Genomic DNA, 23,582 nt, shown 5'->3' with positions numbered 1-23,582 from the left:
CTTGTAGCCTCCTTACAGCTGGAAGAGTGTGAGGCAGAAAGTCAGAGAGGGAGAGGAGGATTTTTCTGATTGTGCAATACAGAGACCGGTTGCCTTACCAGTTGCTCTGTGTGGGTCATGTATCCCCTAGGGAAGTTTTACAGCCCAGTTCTTTACCTACTGCAGAAGGAAAGGAGAATGTAGAAGGATTTCTTTCTTTTCTTTCCAGTTCATGAGCTCTATGGTGGGCTATTCAGTGGCTGCTTCTCTCAGGTGAGATTGGAAAAGTCCTATTTGAAATGAAGGAAAAGCATGAGAGAGACCAGAGAAGCATCACTGAGGATTTGTAGTTTCAAGTTCTTATTTTGATCACAGAATCTGGAAGAAAATCATGTTGCTTTCTTGTTCTTGTTCTTCCTTTTAAGGAACAATGCCTACAGGTAAGTGGCAAAAGTGCCTCTTTAAATGGCATGCCATACGTTAAATTTGCTCGGAGTTCATATGTAGGATGGTAAGTTGGGTGATGCAACTCCTAATTTATTTTAAAACTTGCCTGAAACAAAAGTTGTCCTCCAACTTCATTAGTATAGCAAATCCTAACATTATTACAGCAAAACTTTAAAGTGTGTCTGTATTTAACAAAGACTAACCTGTGCTATAAGGCTTGCATCCAGAGTTAGATAGAGAGGAGTGGGTTGCTGGATGTGGGCTTTTGCTGTGGTTCCCATCTGTAATATTTAAAGTTTGGGAGATTGACAGATTCCCTTACTACAAAAAAACTAAACAGCCCCTCTGCCTTCCCCACATCCCCCAGGTTAAACCTCCACTTTGGGGTACACAGAGAAAAATGTCTCTTGTGTAAGAAAGCAGTCATACAACACTTTAAAGATTAACAAAATAATGTATTTGATGAGGTACAGTACTCTCTCCAGATCTGAAGAAGTGGATCTGCCCCAAGAAAGCTCATCACCTAATAAATTATTTTGTTAGTCTTTTAAAGTGCTGCATGACTGCTTTTTTGTTTTGTTAGGGTATAGACCAACCCCTCTCTGTACTATTCAACATTCTTGTGGCAGAGGAGATCCCGGAAAATAAATCCGCATTGATGTACTTGTTAATAAAAAAGATTTCAATAGGCACTTAACTGAATTTGCTTAGCATCCTGCTAACAAATTGAATGGTCAGATGCTTTTTGACAGCTTGCTTACTGAGTACTGTTAGTTATAAATTCAGTTATTCACACTGTATGGGCAAACTTAATATTGTTTACATACACTCAAATACTTGGGCTATCTGGATCAGTGTTTACTTTCTAATTTAAAATAAATGTTTTTGTTGTGTTTGAGAAATGTGACAGAAAGTAGCATGGTAACTGTAATTTTCTCATTGGAGTAAATAAAGAAGAGAGAGGTCTGTTACATGCACTTATCATATAACACATTTCCTCCAACATTTTAATTGGATTTTTCCCTTACCTGACACCTTCCCATAGCTTGGAATGTGTTTTTTATGAACAAGATAATTCCAAGGTTTTCTTGTTCCTTTCAAATTTCTGTTATTTTTAATTGGTTGGTTTTCCTAATTGAAAAGTATTGTTAAATATCAGATTGTCACAGGACCTATTAAGATACCTCTTTGCCAAGTTTCCATCTAGCACATGGGTGTCCGACCTTTTTGGCTTGCCTGGGCCGCATTGAGTGAAGAGGACTTGTCTTGGGCCGCCTATAAAATATATAATATAGTTAATGTATATAAATCACATAATAATGTTAAAAGTTTACAATCTTGTGGGGCCGCATTACTAGCTGTCCAGGGCCGCAGGTTGGACACACCTGATCTAGCACAATGAGGAAAAGTGTGAGTTATGCATTTAATATGAGGTTTTATGATGTATGCCTCTTTTCACAGTCTTATGAAAGTTAGAAAATCATGTCTCTTAAGACCTATACAAATACTGCATGTCTTTTCTGTAAAAGAGGATGAAGTTCCTTCAAAGAAGGTATATTTGATATTAAATTGCTTTGCTTGATCTGATCCAAAAAGCTCTTTTTCTGTAAGAAGAAAGTTCAGCGAAACACTTTTGGCAGAAGGAAGCAACCAAGTAGTTCCTGAGTTTTATATCAAATGCTCCATTTAATGAAATCCAGGATACTAATCTGTTTATTTGCTTCCTTATAATATCCTCCTTTGAAGTATGATCCTGGAGTGCTTAATCTTAGATATTGAAAGGAGCATGGGCTAATGTAATCCACACATGGATGCTATAGCACTGGTCCTTTAAGACAATCTTTCATGATCCTTGTTTTAGTTACAACAGAAGAGTGTGAAGGTGTGAGGAATTTGTTCATGCCCTGAGAATTTTTTGATGATTAGTGTGCAGGAAATAATGTTACTGGGATAAAAGGAAGGCCGAGCCTGCAGCAGTAAACCATTACACTGTAGAAGGCTTTTTTTCCTCCAAATTTCTTACCACTTTGAGCACACTTCTATGATGCTGATGTATTTTTGTGGGTCATGAAACAGATTTCACGAGGACATATTAAAGCGCAGTAACAACACAGTGGAAGACTCCCAAAAGATTTAAGGGGAAGGTCAAGGTGTTAAATGGACTTTCTAGGATCAGCAGCACAGTAAAACAAAACAGCAGAAATGTAGCACTTTGAAGACTAACACAGTGATTTATTAGGTGATGAGTTTTCATGGGACAGACCCACTTCATCAGATCGATCTCGTTTCCAATACAGACTGACATTTATCAATACAGAGGACCAAAAAAAAATTGTAATAAAAACTGACAAATCAAATACATAGGTGGGGGATGGGGGTGGGAGGATGTCAATTGTCCCGCCTGAGATAATTACGAGCACCAAAGGAAGGGAAGCAGTCCTTGTAATGGGTGAAGTAATTGGTGTTTCTGTTCAAACCATGTGTTAATATGTCTAATTTGAGTATGAATTCCAATTCACAAATTTCTTGATGTAATCCGTTTTTAAATTCTCTTTGTTCTAGGACACAAATTCTTAGGTCTTTAACAGAATGGCCTATTCCACTGAAGTGTTCGCTGACCAGCTTATGTATATGGAGATTCTTGATGTCTGCTCTGTGTCCGTTTATTCTTTGGTGAAGGTTTTGCCCAGTCTGTCCAATGTACATAGTGTCAGGGCATTGTTGGCACATAATGGCATATATAATATTGCTTGAAGTGCATAAGAATGTACACTTGACCTTGTAACTAACATGGTGAGGTCCAGTGGTGTTATCCCCAGAATAAATATGTGGACAAAGTTGGTAGCGGGGTTTGTTGAAAGGAAAAGTTCCAGGATTAGTATTACTGTGGTGTAACCTGTGATTGTTAGTGGGAATCTTTCTTAGGTTAGGAGGTTGTCTGTAGGACAGAAAAGGCCTGTCACCTAGAGCCTTCTGTAGTGTACTATTATGATCTAGAATAGGTTGTAGATTTTTAATGATGCGTTGCAGGGGTTTGAGTTGGGGGCTATAGGTGATGACAAGAGGTATTCTGTTATTGATCGTTTAGGGCCTATCTTGAAGTAGATGGTTTGTGGGTGTTCGTCTGGCCCTGTCAATCTTTTTTTTCCTTCTCCCAAATGGGTAGTTAAGTTTTATAAATGTTTGGTAGAGGACTTGGTGGAAAACTTCAAGAATATTTATATGTCAGTAAAGAACCAGAACTGTGCAGTGGAGCTGAGGAATCCACCTGGGTAGGGGTGGAGAGGCAACTTCTCCTGGGGGGTCGGGGTGGGGATTCCACCAACCTGCTACTCTTCTCCACCTCCTGCTTTGAACTCTCCTAAAGCATCACTAGTATCAGCATAACAACGATCTTAAGTAGGGGAAGAGGCATGTGCAGCACATGCCCCAGTTGGACTCCATTGTGGCTGGGGGGCGGGGAGGGGCAGGGGCAGGATACAGAGGGCTGGGCATAGTAGCCTTCCACAAACTCCCTGCCTGTAAGTCACAGTGAGGCAGTCACTGGTGGTGGGCCCCCGATCTCAGTCAGGCAAGCTGCTCCGGCTCATCCCCTCCCAGAGCGTGGTTTGGCTTGGGGAGGCCCTAACCGGAAGAGGATTGTGTCTGCATGCATTTGAAATATTGTTCACCTTTGTCCTTTTGAGCCATCTTTATATTATGTCAGAATGTGAGAGTGGGGAAAAAACGTGTCCTATGTAGAAAAAAATTACGTCCATAAAAATTATTGTCGGCACTTGGCAACCCTGATCCTCTCAAACATTGCACCATTGGCCTTGTGCATTGTATGCCACTTGGGGAAGCAAGAAATGTAAGAGCTTTGCTAACTGTTTATTACTGTAGTCTAATTTAGATTGAACAGAGTAATTACTCCTGTGCGTATACCTGTATTAATATGGTGTAGTTTAAATTAGACTTCTGATATGCGAGCAATAGTGTGCATAGTTCTTATTTTTCCAAAATAGATTGAGTGAGAATGAGAGTGATTTTTGTAAGGCTCGTAAATGGATTGTTAGGTGCATGCATTTAACTTGTGTTGCAATGCATCAGCAGCACACGATACGTGTCTTTCGTTCGAAATCTCTGCAGTGCTGTATACAGATTAAGTAGCTACTGCATTGCAGAGAGTTATTAATACATTACACTGCACTTTCAGTGAAGATGTCAGAGTGTCCTACAGAAGAACTTGAGCCTGAATGTACTCGTACCATTGAGTTATGGGTTTTTTAACGTTGCTGAAGGGAACCTTTTATTTTTGGTTTGGTTTTTTTTTTCAGTAATTTCTTAGCTAATCACGACAAATTATAGAATGACATCATCCCAGTCTCTGTAAACTCCATTTACTAATCAAGTTTAGAAAGACATGGCTTTGTTTAGAAATAAAAAAAATTATATTTTTATTATATGTGATCATGGTTTATTGACGCAGGTTTTTATGGCAAGCAAACCAAAAGACCTCTTGATAGTTCACAGAATACAGCCCCGCGCCCCGCCCTTTGGTAACCCACAGAAAAACTGCCAAAACCAAATTAAATGGGACATGAACTAGTATAACAATTACTTCTGACACTATTATCTCAGCTACACTTCTCCCCTGCCACTTTTATGAACTTTATTAGTGTCATAAACATTTTAATAACATGGTGAGAACTAAGGCCTGGATTTTGTAGTTTATCAAGTTTTTTTTATGCAGAGCAAAGTGTGTTTAAAGTGGCCAGATGTTCCTGCTGGAGAATTCCCTGGATAGGCTGAACCTCCCCATGCCAGACAGTGAGGGGCTTGAGGGGCAGCAAGGTAAATGAATGTGTTCAAGAGATACAAAAGGTAAGAGAGAGCTGGGATCTGCTGCACGTATTTTCTTGCTAGTGTTGGGTCCCTGGACCTTATCTCAGCAGCATAAATTAAATCTGCCCCTTGCAGTTTTAATTTATGTTGGAGACGAGACTGAGAGTCTAGGAGCTTACTGTTGGCACCCTGTTAGATTTTTGTGGGTAAATGCCAAAGGACTTAGCAACCTTTTCACTTTGTGAAAAACAAAAAGAACTCTTGTGGCACCTTATAGACTAGCAGATATTTTGGACCTGCTTGGTGTTTGCCCATGAAAGCTTAATGCTCCAAAGTATCTGTTAGTCTATAAAGTGCCACAGGACTTCTTGTTGTTTTTCAAGGTACAGACTAACTTGGCTACCTCTCTGATACTTCACTTTGTGAGTATATTTTTGTTGTTAATTTGTATTGCCATTGCTTCCAGTAGCACCAATTGATGGCCTCATTGGGCTAAGCAATACATGAGCACAGCGAGAGATAATCTGTGGCCTGGAAGGGTTTCCAGCTCAAAGCAATAAGATAGGAAAAGGATGTTAGGTTAAACAGGCGGTGGATAAAGCTAACACCAAGCATCCAAATAATCATGAGATTGTTGTAAATTATAAGAATTTTTAAAATGTGGAGTTCTCTTTATTTTGATGTTTGTGTGTTTGAACCCTTGTATTAATGGAGCCGAGCCCTGTACAGTACACACGGCTCATAAAGCAGCTGATCTACCCCATTAGGCAGAAGGGACTCACCTGGCAGAGCAGACTAAAATGATTCATGGCTTTAGAATACAAATTTCAATGGAGGAGAGGTCATTTGACACACAAAGAGAAGGAGGAATTTCTGAGCATAAGACATGGCTTCAAAGGCTTATGCAGGCCAGAATTGACCCTGCTGCCATCAATATATTCTCTGTGGCCCATTCTGAGAATTAGGTGCTTCCAGCTGGAAACTCAACTGATTTCTGCTGGCCCTCCAAAGTGTGGGAGAGAGATTCACCTTACGGCCTCTTCAGTTTTGCAGCTTTTCTTCACTCCTCCTGCTAGGCCAATGCAAAGTTGCTAGACCTGACGAAGTGGGTCTGTATCATCACCCTAATAAATCATTTTGTTAGTCTTTAAAGTGCTCCGTGACTGCTGGTTTGTTGTGTTAGAATACAAACTAACACAGCTACCTCTCTGTTACTATTCATGATTAGTGTTTAAATGCTTTTACTGGTGCTAGTCATCCAGTGCAGGCAGAACAGGGGAGAGTGTGGCACTGCAGAACTCACAGGCAATTTGAGAACAGTTAAAAGCCTCCATTCACCTGGCATGGAGAACACTAAATCTTTCAAAGTCAAAGAGCCAGGAATAGTGTCCAGGCTTATAGTATGGAAAACTTGGGGCCCCAGTCAAGGTGGGACTAAGTCAGGAGGTGATGCTGGCCACAGGAAGGGATGTGCTAGAGGAAGAGAAAAAGGGTGCTTGTGGTCCTCCTTTTCTCCTTCACCAGGCAATACCAACCTATTCTCCCCGTCAGATTAAATCTAGATATGACACAACAAAGGGAAACAGTAGGGATATCAGGATGTATCCATTGTGCCCCTTCTAATGCTTTCTTCCACTCTCCCAGCTCATTGTGTTTTGTGCCTTGTGTTAATTTGTATGGCCAAAAAATATTGCCCTGTTCTGAGTCGTATCTTATTTCTTGTTCTTCTCCACTTTCAACTCCACTTCTCCCCCTAAGTGTTTTTTTTTTGTTTTTGCTTTGTTTTTCTATTTTCTGTTTTTACCTTTTCTTGTCCTTATTTTCTTTATTCTTTCTCTCTCTCCTTCGTTCCACTCTTCCCCGTGCTTTTTCCTATCTGTTTTCCTGTCCCCGAACCAGTCTCCTTTCTGTCCTGCTCTGTATCATCCCTATCCAGTGCTGGCCAATCAGCTTGGGTTTCTTAGGCTTGGTGCACACTAGGCAGGTAGGTTGACTGCAGAGACACAATTCTAGCAACTGTGTGGCTAGAATTGACTTATCAGCAATGGACTTACCTGGCCATCCACACACACAGGTTGACAGGAGAGTTTCTTCCACTGACTTCCCTTAATCCTTGTCATACTGAGCAGTATAGGGGTTGCCTGCTGATCCCAGATACTTCAATTTCACACGTCTCTGCCAGGTACGCAAAATTAAACTCTGGAATCTGGGTCGATCTTCCTGGAAGTGTAGACATAGCCTTAATTTTCTAAGAATCTTTTAACTCTAAAAATATTAAGATTTTACAGAATCCAAAAGCTTTTTCTGGACCTGTGGTAGAACCACCATGAGATCCACAATGATCCTTTAGCAGCCCAAATTCACATGGAATTTCGAGCACAAGAACATGGAACACAGTTATCTCTCTGTCACTATGGAATTTCGAGCACAAGAACATGGAACACGGTTATCTCTCTGTCACTATGGAATTTCGAGCACAAGAACATGGAACACGGTTATCTCTCTGTCACTATGGAATTGCTAGCACAAGTTGATTTATTTACTTTGCATGCTTATCAATATCATCTAGTGAATTAAAGGGTGAAGTATAAGATGTGCTGTGGAAGTGTGGGTTGTATTTGGTGTTTTTACAGGCTTGTTCCTGAAAGAATAAATGTTCCAGGGTGTTGCTCAGTGAAGTGTGCATTTTAAAGTTACCGACAGTGTTGTCTATTGTCCTGTTCCTGAATTGAATGATGTCATGTTTCATTTAATGCTCTTAGCAGTGCTGAAGGCTCTGGTGGGTACACTGGGAAAAAGGCAGTGAGAAAGTTGTGAATCAGGTTTCTGTGAGGCCTTTGTTTATAGGGTTTTTATATAGAAAAGCTGACTCATGCAATATTTCTACTGAAGGAGTTGTACAGACTAGTGAGAGCTTCTCATTTTACCTAAGTGCCCAGTGAGGTAATTCTGCAGCAGCTGAAGGCAGAGGATGCATTTATTCTCTGTTACACAGGTAGGTTGTGAGTTGTTCATAGAGCATTGGAGATACAGAGAGGACTTGTTCAGTCACTGTGTAAGGAGCCAGAGACATTCCACAGTGGTGAGATACTGTCGCAGAGGATTTTCCCTTACAACAATGATCTGGAACATTAGTGTGCTCTGATATGACAGAAGGCTATTCTACTTTAATAGGGCACAGTGAGGAGATTAATTTATGGAGGCAAGCTACTTGATGGATTTTGTTTCCTCCCCTTTTCTTGTGATCTCTAATAAATGGGATTTCTGTTGCTTAAAGTTCAGTTCAAGTGCTTGGATAGCTGCTGTACATGAGGGTATTATGTGCTTATGCTGCAGCTACTGTCTTGGCAATGTGATTTTGTACACAAACAGTATTTAGTAGTAGATACTGTGTTTGTGTGCATTTATATTAAGGGCTCAGTAATGAAGTTAAAAGCTAAATTTTGAGCATCCCAAACTTTAATATTTTATAATTGTGTGTGGGTGTGTGTGTGTTATTTTTTAATTTTTTTTTCCCACGAAGGACTGTTTGTCACTTTACAAGTATTCGTAGTAGAGAATGCCTTTATCAGACAAATGTATTTTTGTAAATAGTAGCATCTTTTCAGCTAATGCTCTTTACTGTAACTTGTATTCCTCTTTCAAATGGAAAACTTCAGTCTCTCTCTCTCTCTCAGCCCCCCCCCCCCACTTAATTTCAAATTTAATGTGCTCAGCAGGTTGGTTGAATAAAACTTCTGAGCTCATACAGCATAGACCAATTCCTTTTTTTATTATTAAAAGCTTTTAATGAAAACCATAACTGAAAATTCTAAGATGTTCTCTAGCATTGTTATCTTTATTAGCTGAAATTTCAGAGCAGCTGAATCAAAGACTGATTTCTGCAAACAGTGATTGTGTAGATTATAACTGAAATTTAATTTCATATGAACAATGGACATTTTGAATAGTAAAATTCAAGTTGCTGGTTGATGTGTAATATATCCATAAATTCAGTAAACAGTGAGGAATAAACAACACTCAAAGGCTTACTTTTTGCTTGTATGTAAAATTACGTTAGGTGGTTTTGTGTTTTACTATGTAATGGGGGGAGGGGTTCAGAAAAGCCAAAAATATGGCTTATGGCACTGGAAATAGACAAAATAAAAGGATACCTTTTCATGGCTATTGTACATGCACTCTGTTAAAACATACAGAGGATTATGTATTAAAGAAATGGAGCAGATGACAGTTGATGTATCTGAGCAAGAAAATTTTAATAAATGGTAGTTGGAAACGTTAGTCATGTTATGATATTTGCTTTATCTGTCTTCTCTCTAAGCTTTGTAACTAGTTATACCAGTTGCCTGTTGGTAGGGGATGCATATATTTTTCTGAAGTCAGCGAGACTGATTTGGGAAACCTAACTAAGTTAATGGAAAGCTATCAACAAAAAAATCCTTGGTCCTCAAGCACATTTCCTCATCAGTGTGGACAAATATGTAATTATCCTCCTTTCTTAGCTGAACTAACACATAATTAGTTATTCCTCTATTCAAATGTGCAAATTTCAGGTTGATAGCTTTTCAAAACACACATTCAGTACAGTTAACTCTTTGATATCTGGCATCTATGGGACCAGGAGGTTGCCGGATAATTAAATATTCTGGATAACAAAGAGTACTCACACTGGGTGGGAAAGCAGAGGATCCTTCTGGCTGCACTCAGAGCAACATAGAGGAATGCAGGGCAGCACTGAGATGGCTGGCCCCCTCCCCGGGGGGGGGGGGGGGGGAGGGGCGGGGCAGGGCATTGCTTTCCCTTTTTTGTGTACAAACCCCAGCCCTGACACCGCTTCTCCTGCTGGTTGTACTAAGACACAGCTCAGAGGGACACATGGCAGCAGTGGGTGGGCTGCCACCCACATCTCCCAGTGTGTTGCGCTCATACTCTGTACAAACCCCAGTCCTGATGCTGCTTCTCCGTGCTCTTGCCGAATGTCTGCTGATCAGCTCTGCCTGACTGTGAGTCGTGCCGGTTATTCGAGTGTGCTGGTTAATCAAATACCAGCAAAACAAGAGTTTACTATTATTCAACTCTTCCAAAAGAGTTGTTTTTTTTGTTTTGTTTTGTTTTTTTGAACCTGTTGTTGCAAAAGTTTCAGTAAACAACAAAATATAGTAACAAGTAACACACTGGGTCAAATATAGGTGAAAGTATATAATGCTTAGGTAAGCATATACTTCTCAGAAGACCTTGTGTGAGCAATAATGATGTGATTAAAGCATTAGAGTACAGCTTTGTTTGCCTCAGGAGTACAGAGAAAACATGATGGCCAGATAATGTCTTTGAGAGCTGATGGGTGCTCAGCAACTCTGTAAGCCAGACCCTCAGTGTATTTGAAAAAAATTAATTTGCTCATTATGAAGAAAAGTTTGAGGGAGACGGGATTTTGAGGGAGGTCACCATGTTCTTTGAGGTGTTCACAGTAATATATGACATTTTCTTTTATTGGGGTGGCAATCTTTTCCCGTTGTTAAAACCTTTGAGATTATTTGGCCAGTCAGGAGGTAGACAATTACAACAATCTATTGAAAAGGGAACTGCAATCAACAAAAGGCAGAATTCTGAGCTTCACCGAGGGAGGAAGAATGGGCTGATAGTTATGGCAATGAAGTACATTCAGTTCTTGGCCTTTTCCAACAGATTGTTCATGTACCCTGGACAAAGAGGTTAGTCTCTCTATTCCTTAGTTCTCCATCTGAAAAATGGGGATAATGTTCTACCTCACAATGGCGAAAATTTTCACAGTGGGGGAAAATGGTGGTGGGAATGTTAGAAGAACCTAAGCATGGAACTTCAGTGGTTCCAGTAGTTGTTATGGCTAGTCTCTAAGGGTGTGTCTGCACTAGCAAGTACATTCAAAATTAGGATTGGAAGACTGAGTTCTTTCAAAAGAAGCTGGAGAGCGTCTGCACTGACACGGCGCTCATTCAAAATTAATTTTGTAAGAACTCCCCCGTTCTTTTGAAGTCGGTCCTACGTTCCCGGGATGGGAAAAGCTCCCACTTTCGAAAGACAATTTCAAAGGAGAGCAAGTGTAGCCGCTCCGTGGCCTGCTCTTTCGAAAGAGCAGGTCCTCCATGGCCGCGATCAGGTGGCAGGCAGCGGTGCTGCTCCCAGCAGAAGCGGAGCTCTGTGCTCCAGGGTCTGGCTGCATTTCAGGACGCAGGCTCCCAGAAACCCTCAGGTAGGACGTTGAGAGCATGCAGGCAGCAGGGAGCTCATGCTGCTGCCCAGCCATCCAGCAATGGCGATGCTCCAGCCCGCCTACTGGCCTCCCTGGCACCATGGCCAGTGCGCCGACTCCTGCCCACCCCAGGGCCCCCCAAGGACACTGGAGAGCCCTCCCAGGAGGGGAGCCGGCCTCCCAAGCCCCGGGCCTCCTCCTGGACCGACGCTGAGCTGCAGGACCACCTCACCCTCTGGGCAGATGAAGGGGTCCTGCAGCAGATGGGGGTCTGGTGCCAAAATGCAGCCGTGTTTGAGTGGCTTGCCAAGGGCCTCACTGGCAGGGGTCACCCTACTCAGACCCCAGACCAGGCGAGATCCAAAGTGGAGGAGCTCCGGTAGGCCTACTGTCGAGCTTGGGACACGGTCAGGTGGTCGGGGCAGCGCCCACCAGCTGCCCGTATTTTAAAGATCTCGACCACCTCCTTGGGTCAAGGAGGTAGGACCCCCGGCCACGTTCCTTGACGTGGCAGACCCCACTGATGGAGCCAGAGCAGGAGGGGACAGAGACCGACGGGGAGGACCGCCCCAGACCTCCAGCCACCTGCAGGTGGCCACCATGGATCCCAGACACCAGCGATGATGAGGGCCCAAGTGAGGGGGCCCTCATCATGAAAGTCCCCTCAGATCGCACCTCCCCCAAGCTTCTGGAGGGACCCACAGGTATGTACTGTGCAGGCAGGCGGCCTCTGGGCTGGGGTAGGGGTCGCACAATCCTGCCCAGGGTGGCTGCAGCCCCCCCCATGGGGACATCAGTCCCATGGCATGGGTGGGCCAGACGGCCCCCACCACCTCGGCCTCACAAGGCCGACACGTGGCACTCAGCACCATGTGGCCCAGACAGTACCACGGCCTGCCAGGCTGCAGAGGGACCGAGGGGGACAGGGGAGAGCGAGCGCTCCCACAGCCTAGATGGGGAACCCCGGATGCAGTCCCTGTAGGACTGCTGGGATGAGGTGGCTGGGCATTCAGGGGGTCCCTCACCAGAACTAATTGCTGGTTCCTCTCCCCTTATGTCTCCATAGCTCCAGCAGCTGGACCAGCCCACAATGGGCCTGGGGACCCTGACCATGGAGGGTGAGGGGGAGCAGCCCAGGCCCTGGATGGGGACAGCCCAGGGCCACCGCCGGTCCCTCCGCCAAAGGCACCAGGCTGGGGAAGAGGAGGCAGGGAACATGGCCGCCCTGTGGGAGCTGACGGGTGTCATGTGGGAGTGGCTTGTCATGGAGCGGCAGGCCTGGGACCGGGTGGCATCCAACCTGGCCCCCCTCACCCAGTCTGTGGTTGGCCACGGTGCCCCTGCTGCCGCTCCATCACAGGCCACTCCCACACCCACGCCCCCCATTGCCCCTCCACCATCCTCCATGCCCCCATCACCTGTGCATCCCCCCCCCACATCCGTCCCCTCCTGCCCCAATCCCCCTTCCTCCTGCCTCTCCCACACCCCCCACCCCTGAGGAGACGGACCTTGAGGTCCTGCTCCCTTCAAACCTCCCCCCGGCCAGCCTCAGCTGTCTGTCCCACACTGCAGGCCAGGGCCAGCCAGCTAGAGGTCAAGGCCCCGGCCCCTCCTTCCCCCATGCCGAGCCCGGCACAGACGTGGGGACTGTGCCCAAGCCGCACCCCACCTCCCTGTGCTGCCAGCCCCAGCCTGGCCCCAGTGGGGCCCCCAGACCCAAGGAGGAAGGGGCGGGCATGGGCAACGGGGCTTCTGGCCATCGAGCCCTGTGGAGGGGTGAAGCCCTCCACCCAGGCTCCCTGTTCACCCTACCCCCTCCCATGTAAATAGTTCTCCCTTTTCATGCTCCTTCCACACATGTAAATAGTTCTCCCTACTTATTCTCCCCCAGTATGTATATGGTTTCCCCTAGAAAATGAGGGGCACAGTTCTTCAAAGTAAAATGTTTATTTTATGATTTAGCATGTGTCCCCCATGCATGGGTGCTGGGGTGTGTGCGTGTGTGTGTGCAGGGTGCAGGTGGGGGGGGGAGCACGTAGGGTGAGGGAGTTACCGTGGCCCCCGCTGAAAGGCCTGGAGCAGGGCCTCCCTTACATGCACTCCGTCCTGGTGGCACGGGGCGGCAGGGGGCTGTTCATACCTGTGTCCCGCCTGAGTGTCCCACCCCTGCATGTAGGGCTCATGTTTCTCCTCCACTAGATTATGGAGGGTACAGCAGACCCTGACCACCACTGGGACGTTGGGGAGGCCCATCTCCAGCCTGGTGTAGAGGCATCTTAAAACATTCCATGAGGCAGCCAAATGCCTGCTCCACGGTGTTCTGGGCTCATTGAAAAGGTCCTGGCTTGGCTGGGTGTGCCTGGTATAGGGCCGTATCAGCCAGGCCTGCAGGGGGTAGGCTGTGTCCACCATGATGCAGGGCGGCATCGTTGTGTCCCCGATGGGAAACTCCCGCCAGGGGATGAAGGTTCACTTGGCCATACAATGTCTGAGCCCTGAGTTCCTGAAGACCCTCGCGTCATGGACGCCGCCAGACCAGCCCATGTAAATGTCCTTGAACTGGCTGTTTGAATCGACCAGGGCCTGCAGGACCGCCGAGTGGTAGCCGTTGCGATTCACGTAGGCCCCACGGCTGTGCTCCGGGGCCCAGATGGCGATGTGGGTGCCATCCAGGGCCCCGAAGCAGTTGGGGAAGCCCAGCTCCTGGAATCCCTGGATGGTGTCCAGGTCCCCAGTGCGAACCAGCTGCCTCAGGAGCACCTTGTTGATTGCCCAGATGACCTGCAGGACATAGGGGGGCACGTTCATGAGCGCGGGATGGGGTGCAGCTTGTCCGCCCGTGCCCATCCCCATCGACACCCCTGTCCCCGGGGTGCCTACCCGTGCCCGTCCCCGGGGTGCCTGCCCTTCTCCCAGCAGTGCGTGTCGCCAGGCTGCCCCCCCGCATGCAGTCTAGGAGCTGGGCATGGCTTATCTCGATGAGGACAGCCCTGACAGTGGCTTTGCCCACCCCAAACTGGTGGCCGACGGATCAGTAACTGTCCGGGGTGGCCAGCTTCCATAGGGCAATGGCCACCCTTTTGTGCAGGGGGAGCGCTGGCTTCAGGTGTGTGTCCCGGTGCTGGAGGACTGGGGCGAGCCAGTGGCAGAGCTCCAGGAATGTCCCCTTGGTCATCCTGAAGTTCTGTAGCCACTGGTTGTTGCCCCAGTCCTCCAGCAGCAGCCAGTCCCACCAGTTGCTGCTTGTGGGGAAGTTTCACAGGTGGCAGATGACCCATGGGACTGGCTGGGGACGTTGCACCCTGAGAATGGCATCCAGGAGGGTGGCTATAGTGGTGGCCACCCGGAGCCAGTGCAGCATGGCGGCCAGGACCATGGCCAGGATGCTGGCCATGGCTACGATGGAGGGGGGTTGCTGCTCAGGGTCCATGGGGGCCTGAGATGCAACCTCCGATGGCTCTCTCTCTCTCTCTCTCTCTCTCTCTTTCTTGTGCTCTTGCTCTGCCTGGGGACAGGGTTGCTGGCCCTCGGCATGTGTATGCTGAGGTACGTGGGGGGGGCCCTTTAAGGGGATGGCGGGCATTCCCAGAAGGGCTTGTCCACCATGTGACCCTGCTCATGGCGCTTCCTGCCCCTGCTCTTTCGAAAGAGCGCCCTGGCATGTTTGGATGCTCTCTTTCGCAATCGTGCAGGAGGCCTTTCGAAAGAACTGACTGAACCTTTGGTCCCCACTGGTGCGTGTGGACTCTCCGTTTCGAAAGACGCTCTTTCAATGTTCTCTTTCGAAATGCGTTCTTTCGAAACAGAACTGTGGTGTAGATGCAGCCTAAGCTTATGTGAGCACAATTTAAAAGCAATTTCAGCTGTGCAAAATGTTTGAAATAGAATATAAAAGCAACAGAAACAGAACTGCTTTTTTGGTTTTCTTTTAAACTCAGATCTCCAGTCAAGCCTATCACGCAATTTTGCTGAGATTCGCAGATTGTTTGTAGACTCTGAATCCACCTGAAGCCTGGGATGACTTGTAATTCCTGCACTGAGATCGTGTAGAACCATTGAGATTTTTCATGGATTCAGCATGAAGTTCTGAGATCACTTACCTTTAGGACTACTTACTTTTGATTTTTCTTTTTTAAAGGTCCGATACACCTCTGTAAAGCCGAACTGCAGAAAGATACATGGCTGTAAAAGTACTAAGAATTTTAATTAGAAGGAAAAAATAGTTTCCAGGGAGCAGGAGAGAGGATAAAACAAACCAAGATCTTTCAGGGGTAAATGGCTTACTTGGTGTGCTTTGTACAACATTCAGTAGCATACTTTTACATGGTGCTGCATGTTTACCTTTTAATGAGTTTTCTGAAAACATATAATCTTTGGTCAGATGTGTCCTACGTACAGGTAATGCTACTTTCAGGTATCCTGAGCACTTTTGTGTTTGCCAAGTTGATGCTTCTGTAGGTTTTTAAGAGGAAGTGCATTTTAACTAAGGTAACTAATTCTTGTTGTTTTAAAAGCCTTATGAAGGAAGCAATGAGAACATTATGAAAGCTTTAAAAAGGCCATGTTGAATTTTACTTACATCATGTGTCTGTAAATATAGATTTTTAAAAGGTCTATTAACATTTCTTACATCAATTTTACTAACCCAAATTGTGGATGACCGCTTTTGCTGCCTTGATGGGAAAAATAATCTTTAGAGTTAAAATATTTTGCTGCAAGAAATATCTTTCCTTTTATATTGCTCTTTGTGGAGTTTGCACTTGCTCTAATAGCTTATTCAAGGAAAGCAAGAGAATGTTATGTGCAAGAAGATGGGGGAAGACAGCATAGTCTTAAGATCTGGTCCTTTGTTTCCTTGCAAGTATGAAAGAGGACAATGGAGTTAAGGCTGTGTAAATGAGAGAATGATCAGGCCTCGGTCATTAATGGCCAAACTCCTCTGATACACATCAACACCCATCAGTGTTGATGTACACACATATATAATATCAGAAAGCAGAGTACATTATAGACAAGACAGAACAACCAACTTTTATGTATTTTGAAGAGTTTTTTGTGCTTATTTGCCACAGTTGCCAGTCAAGCATTCTCTGAATGAGGTTCAGACTATCAACAGACCAAGTGCGGTATAAGTAGTGGCAGTAAAAGTGTATTTCCTGTAGGCCAAGTGCCTCAATTCTGACCACAGTTTCAAGAGTAGGAAACAAAAAAAAAAAAGCAGTCCCTGTAGCACCTTAGACTAACTACTATTTACTAGGTGGTGATCTTTCGTGGGAAAGGTCCACTTCTGGAGATCTGGAGAGCAGGAAAATTTAATTCACAAACTCATTCGTTTCTTGTCAACCTGAGACTGACAACTGCCTTGTGAATTAAGTTGAGGGTGGAGTGAAATTTAGCACATTCATCTATTGGGGAAATTTGTACATTTCAGCATTTCACTTTTATGACAAACCGAAATGAAAATTTTGACGTTTCAAAAGCTAGAAATTCTTTAAAAAATCAGAAATTGTTTCAATATTTTTGATCAAAGTAGAATAGTTAAAGACTTCAAACCAGCCCCACCTCCAACACATTCCAATAATGTATGTGTGTTTGAAATGGCGTGAAATTCTTCACACTTCTCTATTAAACTTCACTTTCTCAGTGCATGGAATCTGTACTTTGAGGCCCCCATGCCTGTGGCGTAGGCCCCTGGACCAGTTTGTGTTTCTCAAATGATGCATCACAAAGAACTAGACCAGAGGGAAATTTGTGTTGCATGATCAGTGATGTAATCTTCTAGGGACCTCCGCCCGTAAGAATGCAGGCCTGAACTACAACTCTGATGAGGCAATGCACTGATAGGTGCAAAAGGAGATGAATGTTTTATTGAACTGATTCCACATTAAAATTTTGGAGTCAGCTCAACCTAACAACATTCCACTTCGGGTGGAATTGATCCAAAATGAAATATTTCACTTAAGCTTTCCTACAGGAAAATTCAGTTTTCACCAAAATCATTTTTTTTTCTCATTGGACATCTTGATTTTGTGGAAACTGCATTTTCTTGTCTGATCTGACCACCAAATTGTTTTCACGCAGGCCATCAAACCACTGGTGAATGGCAACAAGGATTAGCCATGTTAACACCATTGACCTAGTGGTGCAAGATATTAGATTACATCACAGTGACTGCCATTTGGCTCTTCAAAACCTTCTGTTTCAGTTGTCTGTGGAAAAACAGATTTGCGTTTGTTTTGTGTGTTTTTGTGTGAATGTGGTTTTAGATGTCAGTTGGTGACTTTGTATTATGAGTTACTGTAAAAGTGAAAACACTTATTTATTTTTCAGATCACTATCATTTGCCTCTTGATGTCTTACCGGGTGTGACAGAGGGTCCTGGCCCCAGGACAAAAAAAGACGACTTGTGTGGGGGAGACAGACCCTTCCACTACCGTGGAATAAATACCATGGAAATGTCAGACAGCGACCGTCCTGTCAGCTTTAGTTCCACATCCTCCTCTGTCTCCTCCAGGGATAGCCACTGTTCCTTTGGCAGCAGAATGACCTTAGCTTCAAACAGCCATTTGGGTTTGTTTAATCAGGATAAGGAAGCAGGAGCAATAAAACTAGAGCTGACACCAGCCAGCCGACTTTCCAGCAACCCGCTACAAAGAGAGAATTCCACAGAGCAACAGAACACCAAGGAAAGCTTTGAAAAAAGGCCGAGCACACTTAGGAAAGCGGACAGTAAGGGAACAAACAAAAATTGTGCCATGCCCTTGGTCACGGAGCCCACAAGTCCAAAGCTTCTCTATGTTGATAGAGTTGTCCAAGAAGTTCTGGAGACTGAAAGGACGTATGTGCAGGATTTGAAGAGCATTGTAAAGGTACGTGGCTCAGTTAGAAGTACCTATTTGATTCATTGTATCACAGGAGAGTTCTATAGGGATGATGCACAAAGAGAAGGGCTTGTGATCTAAAAACTGGGGTGCATAAATTTTGCAGGCAGCACTGGCAACTTGTTAGGGCCTGCATGTAAACTTACTGAAGTATTTTCATAAATGTCTGCAGCGTTGCTGTAGCCGTGTTAGTCGCAGAATATGAGAGAGAGAACTGGGAGTGAGTAGTGGGGGGAGTAATATTAGACCAATTTCCATTGGTGAGACAGACACTTTTGAGCTTCTACAGAGCTCTTCCTTCTTTATAAAGGAACACATACAACATCATAATACCTGTTTGCATTTGTAGCATCTTTGATAGATGAACATAAATTCACTCGTTCTAATTAACTAGTAATAAAAACAACAAAAAATCTTCCTGTTTAATATTTTTACCTTTGGTAACCTTAGCAACTAGCCAGTATATTCAGAATCTTGTTGGTTGCTCCTATTAGGAAGAAAAACTGGTGGTGGAGGATAGAAGTTGGTTGATGCTAGCCCATTTGCTTGGAGAGGACATACTTAAAGTCCTGTTTCCCTGAACACAGTAAGAATTAGACAACAGGAGATAGTAACTTGGCTCAGCATTCCAAGCCTCTTTTCACCAAACATTTTACAAAAAAATTCTCTTTGCTTTTTCTCATAATCGTACTACAAATCTTTTGTCTGGCTGTCCTTGGCTTTTTGCTGCCATCCCTTCCTGTTTCTGTGGTTTTCCTGTCTTCTGCACCTGCATGCACACACGCAGAAGTGCAACTGCTGTTCAGTCAATCTCCCACCCTTGCATTTTGGTATCACCCCCTTGGAAGTCCCTTGGCCCATATGGCTCACCTTCTTCTCCAGCCTTGCATGTGGCCTGTATTTTGGGAAGATAGCCTTATTGTTTCGGCTGTCTGTTCTGTAAAGGAGCTTACAGGTGACGCTTATACCCACCAACTTCAAAGAGATTTTGCCAGGCCCGCAGCAAGATAATATGCTTTGTTGTCTCTTTCCAGCTACTCAGAAACGATCGTTGTGGCCAGCTTTCTAGGGCTTTGTGTGTAATTCTGTCTTATACCATGCCAGTGAGCATTGCACCTGTGCACTTTACCTGTTTATTAAAATGACCTCTCTTTTTGACTTCCTAACCTGTATGTATAGGTTTACAACAACAACAAGATTTCACAGGACCTGAATGTTTAGTCTAGTAACTTTATCAGGTGTAGCTTTAGGCAACTCTTTATTTGTTTGAATACATCAGTAATCTAGAAAAGAAAAGGTGGCCTGTTACTGACAAAAAGCAAAAAGGATCTAGAAGAGTAGCGGGTGTGGATGATTAGTGGGGCTTAGATTATACCAATTCATGTCTTCAAAAAAAACCTCACACAAGCCTTTTATAGGAGAATTAAGTTGTTTTCTATGACTGGTGGGATTACATTAAAATCAGTTATTCAGATTTCATTTTTGTATTTAAAGCAAGAATGTACTAGTGCTAAACCAAGTCATCCTATGTACAGCCATTACTCAGGTAGCATAGGATGGATTCAGTAAACATGACCTGCTCTTCCCTTTTGCCCCTTTCACCCATTCCTCTCTGCACACGTTTATACCCGCCCCCCACAGTAAAATATCATGCAACACAAGGCATCTAAAATAAAGCTGATCTGGAACTAAATTAAACAATTAAATTTAGAATGACCAATAAATCCCTGTAAAGCGCAGCATAAGCATTACCAAATGCTGAGTAAATTAGATACATCGTAAAGTTAAGAAAGTGCCATCACTTGCTCCTCAGGAGTGTCTCTAACAGGTGAGGAGTTATAGATACTCCTATAATTTAGAACATCTGACCTTAAAAAGTCTTCACAGCGATGTGGGTTTTGGATGATGAGTTGAAAGTCAAAATACCAAACAGTGGATTTAAAGAAAACCAAGTAGTAGTCCTGTGGCACCTTATAGACTAACAGATTTTTTGGAGCATAAGCTCTCGTGGGCAAAGATCCACTTTGTCAGGTGCACGTAGAGGAGATTCCAGAGGCAGGCCTAAATATATAGGCACATGAAATGAAAGGAGTACCAAACAAGAGGAAAGCCAGAGTTGACTAGGTCAATTCAGGCAGAGAGAATGTGGCCACTTCCAACAGCTAATATGGAGGTGCGAATATGAAGAGAGAAGAAACTGCTTTTGTTGTTGGCCAGCCACTCCCAGTCTGTTTTCAGTTCTTGATTGATGGTGTCAAATTTGCAAGGGAATTTTTGTTTACCTACAAAGGAGCAGGTCCCATCAGGGGAAAGAAACCCCTTTCCAATAATAAGGATAACTGGACAACAGTGGGACCCCATTGCCCTCTCTACGCATGTGGTGTTTGTGGTAAACCATTGTACATGACCCTGTCCCTGATCCCCCCACCACCTTCATCCACAAGACCTCAATGATGCCATGCGAATTTGCCTAACTAGTAGCTTAAGCATCACAAAGAGAAAAAAGGGCACAATCCTTGGAGAGCTGGTCATTTGTATGAGCCTTCCAAACTCTGAGGAGTTCAGTGCCTACTGGTCACACAGTGAAGCAATGATCTTATTAGCCTCCAGCTTTCCATAAGTGTCCAATAGAGGTTCGGAGCCTGTTGATTTGTTGAGGAGCCAAATTTAAATGGGGAGTGTGACTGGGTGTGGTGTGCTCCCAGAAGACCCCTTAGGATGTTCTCTGGTGTGCTAATCATGCCGCTCGTGCACTGTCTTGGCCTTTGGGGCTCCCCACCACCCTGTCCTGCTAAGCCAGATGCAGTGGTCTTCTTCAGCCAAGGCCCAATGTTGGGGTTACTGGTCTCCCTGCAGAGCACCCAGGAGAATCCACCCCCAGAATCAAACCCCCAAATAAATCCATCTTTCTCCGTGCAAAATATTTGCATCAGGAGGGTTCATTAGGTAAGCCTCCTTCATCAATGAAAGGGAGATGTGCACCATGGTAGCCCTCCCTGGGTAATAACAATTTACACTGGGCTTGATCATAAACAAAACCATTTTTATTAGGCAAAATGTTAGGATTAACTAATTATAGAGAACAAGCAGATCAAAGGCTATGGTTACATTACAGTGCTTTGTCAACAGAATTCCCTGTTGGAAGAGATTTCCTGACAAAACTGCTGCAACAACACACAAAAGCCGATCGGGAGAGCACTCTGCTCTGTCAACAAAGCAGCCAGGCTGCCCTCTCAACAAAACAGGCACCCTGGAGCACAGTAGACAGGGCTGCGCATTGTTGTGGATGCCCTGTCGAGAAAAGCCCCTTCCCCCCCGAGTGTCTACACAACTTTTTTGTCAACAGAATCTGCCGACAGCAGTGTGATGCCTCAAAACTTTGAGGCAGAATGCTGCCAGCAAAAGTGCTGTGTTTTGTTGGTATACTGTTGACAAATTCTGTTTTGTGTGCACACTCCACAAGTTTTGTCGACAAACCCAGGGTTTTGCTGGCAAAACTTGCAAGTGTAACTGTAGCCAAAGTGAGTTACCAAATCAAATGAGAGAGCTGATTCTATTCCCCTAAGAATCTAGTTACTTGTGAGTTGTTGCACTGAACAGTTGCCTTTATATCAGGTGAAAGCTTCAGGTTAGGAATAGTCTTACCTTGACTTGGGTCTTAATTTTAGTGTAAAGTTATTTCTCTCCTTCCCTTAGGGTATGCCAGGCTTTTTCCCAGGCAGGCTGAAGACATAAGATGGAGGAATTCCCAGGCTCACTTTATATCTTCCCCCTGTGGAGTGAATTCCATTGTTCTTTTTGTGTAAACGTATTCCCCAAGATGGGCAGATTGTTACATGAGCAAAGTCACCCCTCCAGTCCTTATAGGCAATCATCCATTGCCTACTCACTGGTTTGAACCTGACAACAAAGTTCTTCAGATGTGGATTGACACCCATTAAAGGCGTTTTGTTGGCTAAGTACTGCTATCCTCTCAGAAGCCATACTTTCATAATAAGGTAGGCATACTTCCTGTTGAGGTCTTCACAGAGACAAGTATTAGGAACACAAATATGTAGAGAATACATATAAATTCAAGCACAAAAATAGGCTTTCCTGATCCAGCAGATCATACCTTTGAAAACAATAGGTCACAAGACACATTTTGTCCAAAGCATCTCTGAATTGTGCATGTTCATATCTCATTTCCTATAAAGCATGGGGGTGGGTCCATGACAGGAGGAAGCACATAACACATGCTACCACAAAGATGGATTGCTGTCTAGTCCTTTAACAGGAAATAGGGGGCGAAAGAGAAAAGGAAAACTAAGGAAGGGGCAAAGGACAGGGTATGTGAAGTGAAAGTTATAAAGGTGTAACTGAAGTGTAGGGTAAAAATCCCAAACTCCTAATGCATATTATGTTTTATGTTAAGACCCTTTCTCAGCATTCGGAAGGTTTGAGGAAAGGGGAGTGAACTAACCAGTGTAAAGTTGGAGGGAAATAAAAGAATAAATCATGGGAGAAAAAAATAGAGACAGAATTGAGGAAAAAGAGTAAGGAGGGAGTAAGAAATATGGGAAAAACTGGCACACAGTTTAATGGGGTTGCCAGGGGTGTAAAAAAGAGCAGCAAGACTCGTGTGAACAGAGCAGAAAGTATACTGAACTTCTGAGGCTTGGGTAGGGGAAAAAAAGTACCCTATCAGAATATGAGCAAATTGAAACTAAAGGGCTATAAAATGATGAGGGGCGGTGGTGGGGTTCCAGGGGAAAGACAGCTGTGGGGCAGGCAGAGAAAACAGGAAGCTTTCCAATTTATCTGTTTGAAAATAGGGTACTCCTGGCTCAAAGATAAGCCTGTGAGTACGAATTCTGTCTATTCTATAATGTCTATATATGAAATAGTGGGGATTTCATCATGTCCTGAACTTTGGCATTCTCTAATATGAAATGGAAATATGCTTAAAGGAAACCTTTTTCCCAGACTTTGTTTCTAAGACTTTGAAATGTGTGTGCTAGCACCAGCCTGTGAAAATCTTTGTTGCAGGTGACTGTACTGTATGAATGTGTAATGTGAAATTACACCAGCTTAGACCAGTTTAGAGCTATGAAAATGTTTGACTGAAGTTCACTATACAAACATGATGATAGCTAGACTTGGGATACAACTGAACTATGTAATATTTCCAGAGTACTCCCTTTTTGCCCCTGTAATTTTTTTAGGGAATTTAAGAAAGTTGC

At 44.3% G+C, this 23,582-nt stretch overlaps 1 protein-coding gene across 1 annotated transcript in view; it reads left to right on the top strand.

The window, feature by feature from the left end:
- Window positions 1–285: 285 nt before the first annotated feature.
- PLEKHG1 (pleckstrin homology and RhoGEF domain containing G1) overlaps window positions 286–23,582 on the top strand; it is a 99,371-nt gene continuing 76,074 nt past the window's right edge. Inside the window, exons 1-2 of the mRNA XM_074990387.1 lie at window positions 286–419; window positions 17,810–18,348. Of these exons, the coding sequence (XP_074846488.1) occupies window positions 410–419; window positions 17,810–18,348 (549 nt within the window). The 5' untranslated portion in view covers window positions 286–409. The remainder of the gene's footprint in view (window positions 420–17,809; window positions 18,349–23,582) is intronic.

Source organism: Carettochelys insculpta, chromosome 3 (genome assembly GCF_033958435.1).
Source record: "Carettochelys insculpta isolate YL-2023 chromosome 3, ASM3395843v1, whole genome shotgun sequence".
Classification (NCBI taxonomy): domain Eukaryota; kingdom Metazoa; phylum Chordata; order Testudines; family Carettochelyidae; genus Carettochelys; species Carettochelys insculpta.
The sequence above is the reverse complement of the archived record's forward strand: the minus strand, read 5'-3'. Positions and strand labels throughout refer to the sequence as shown.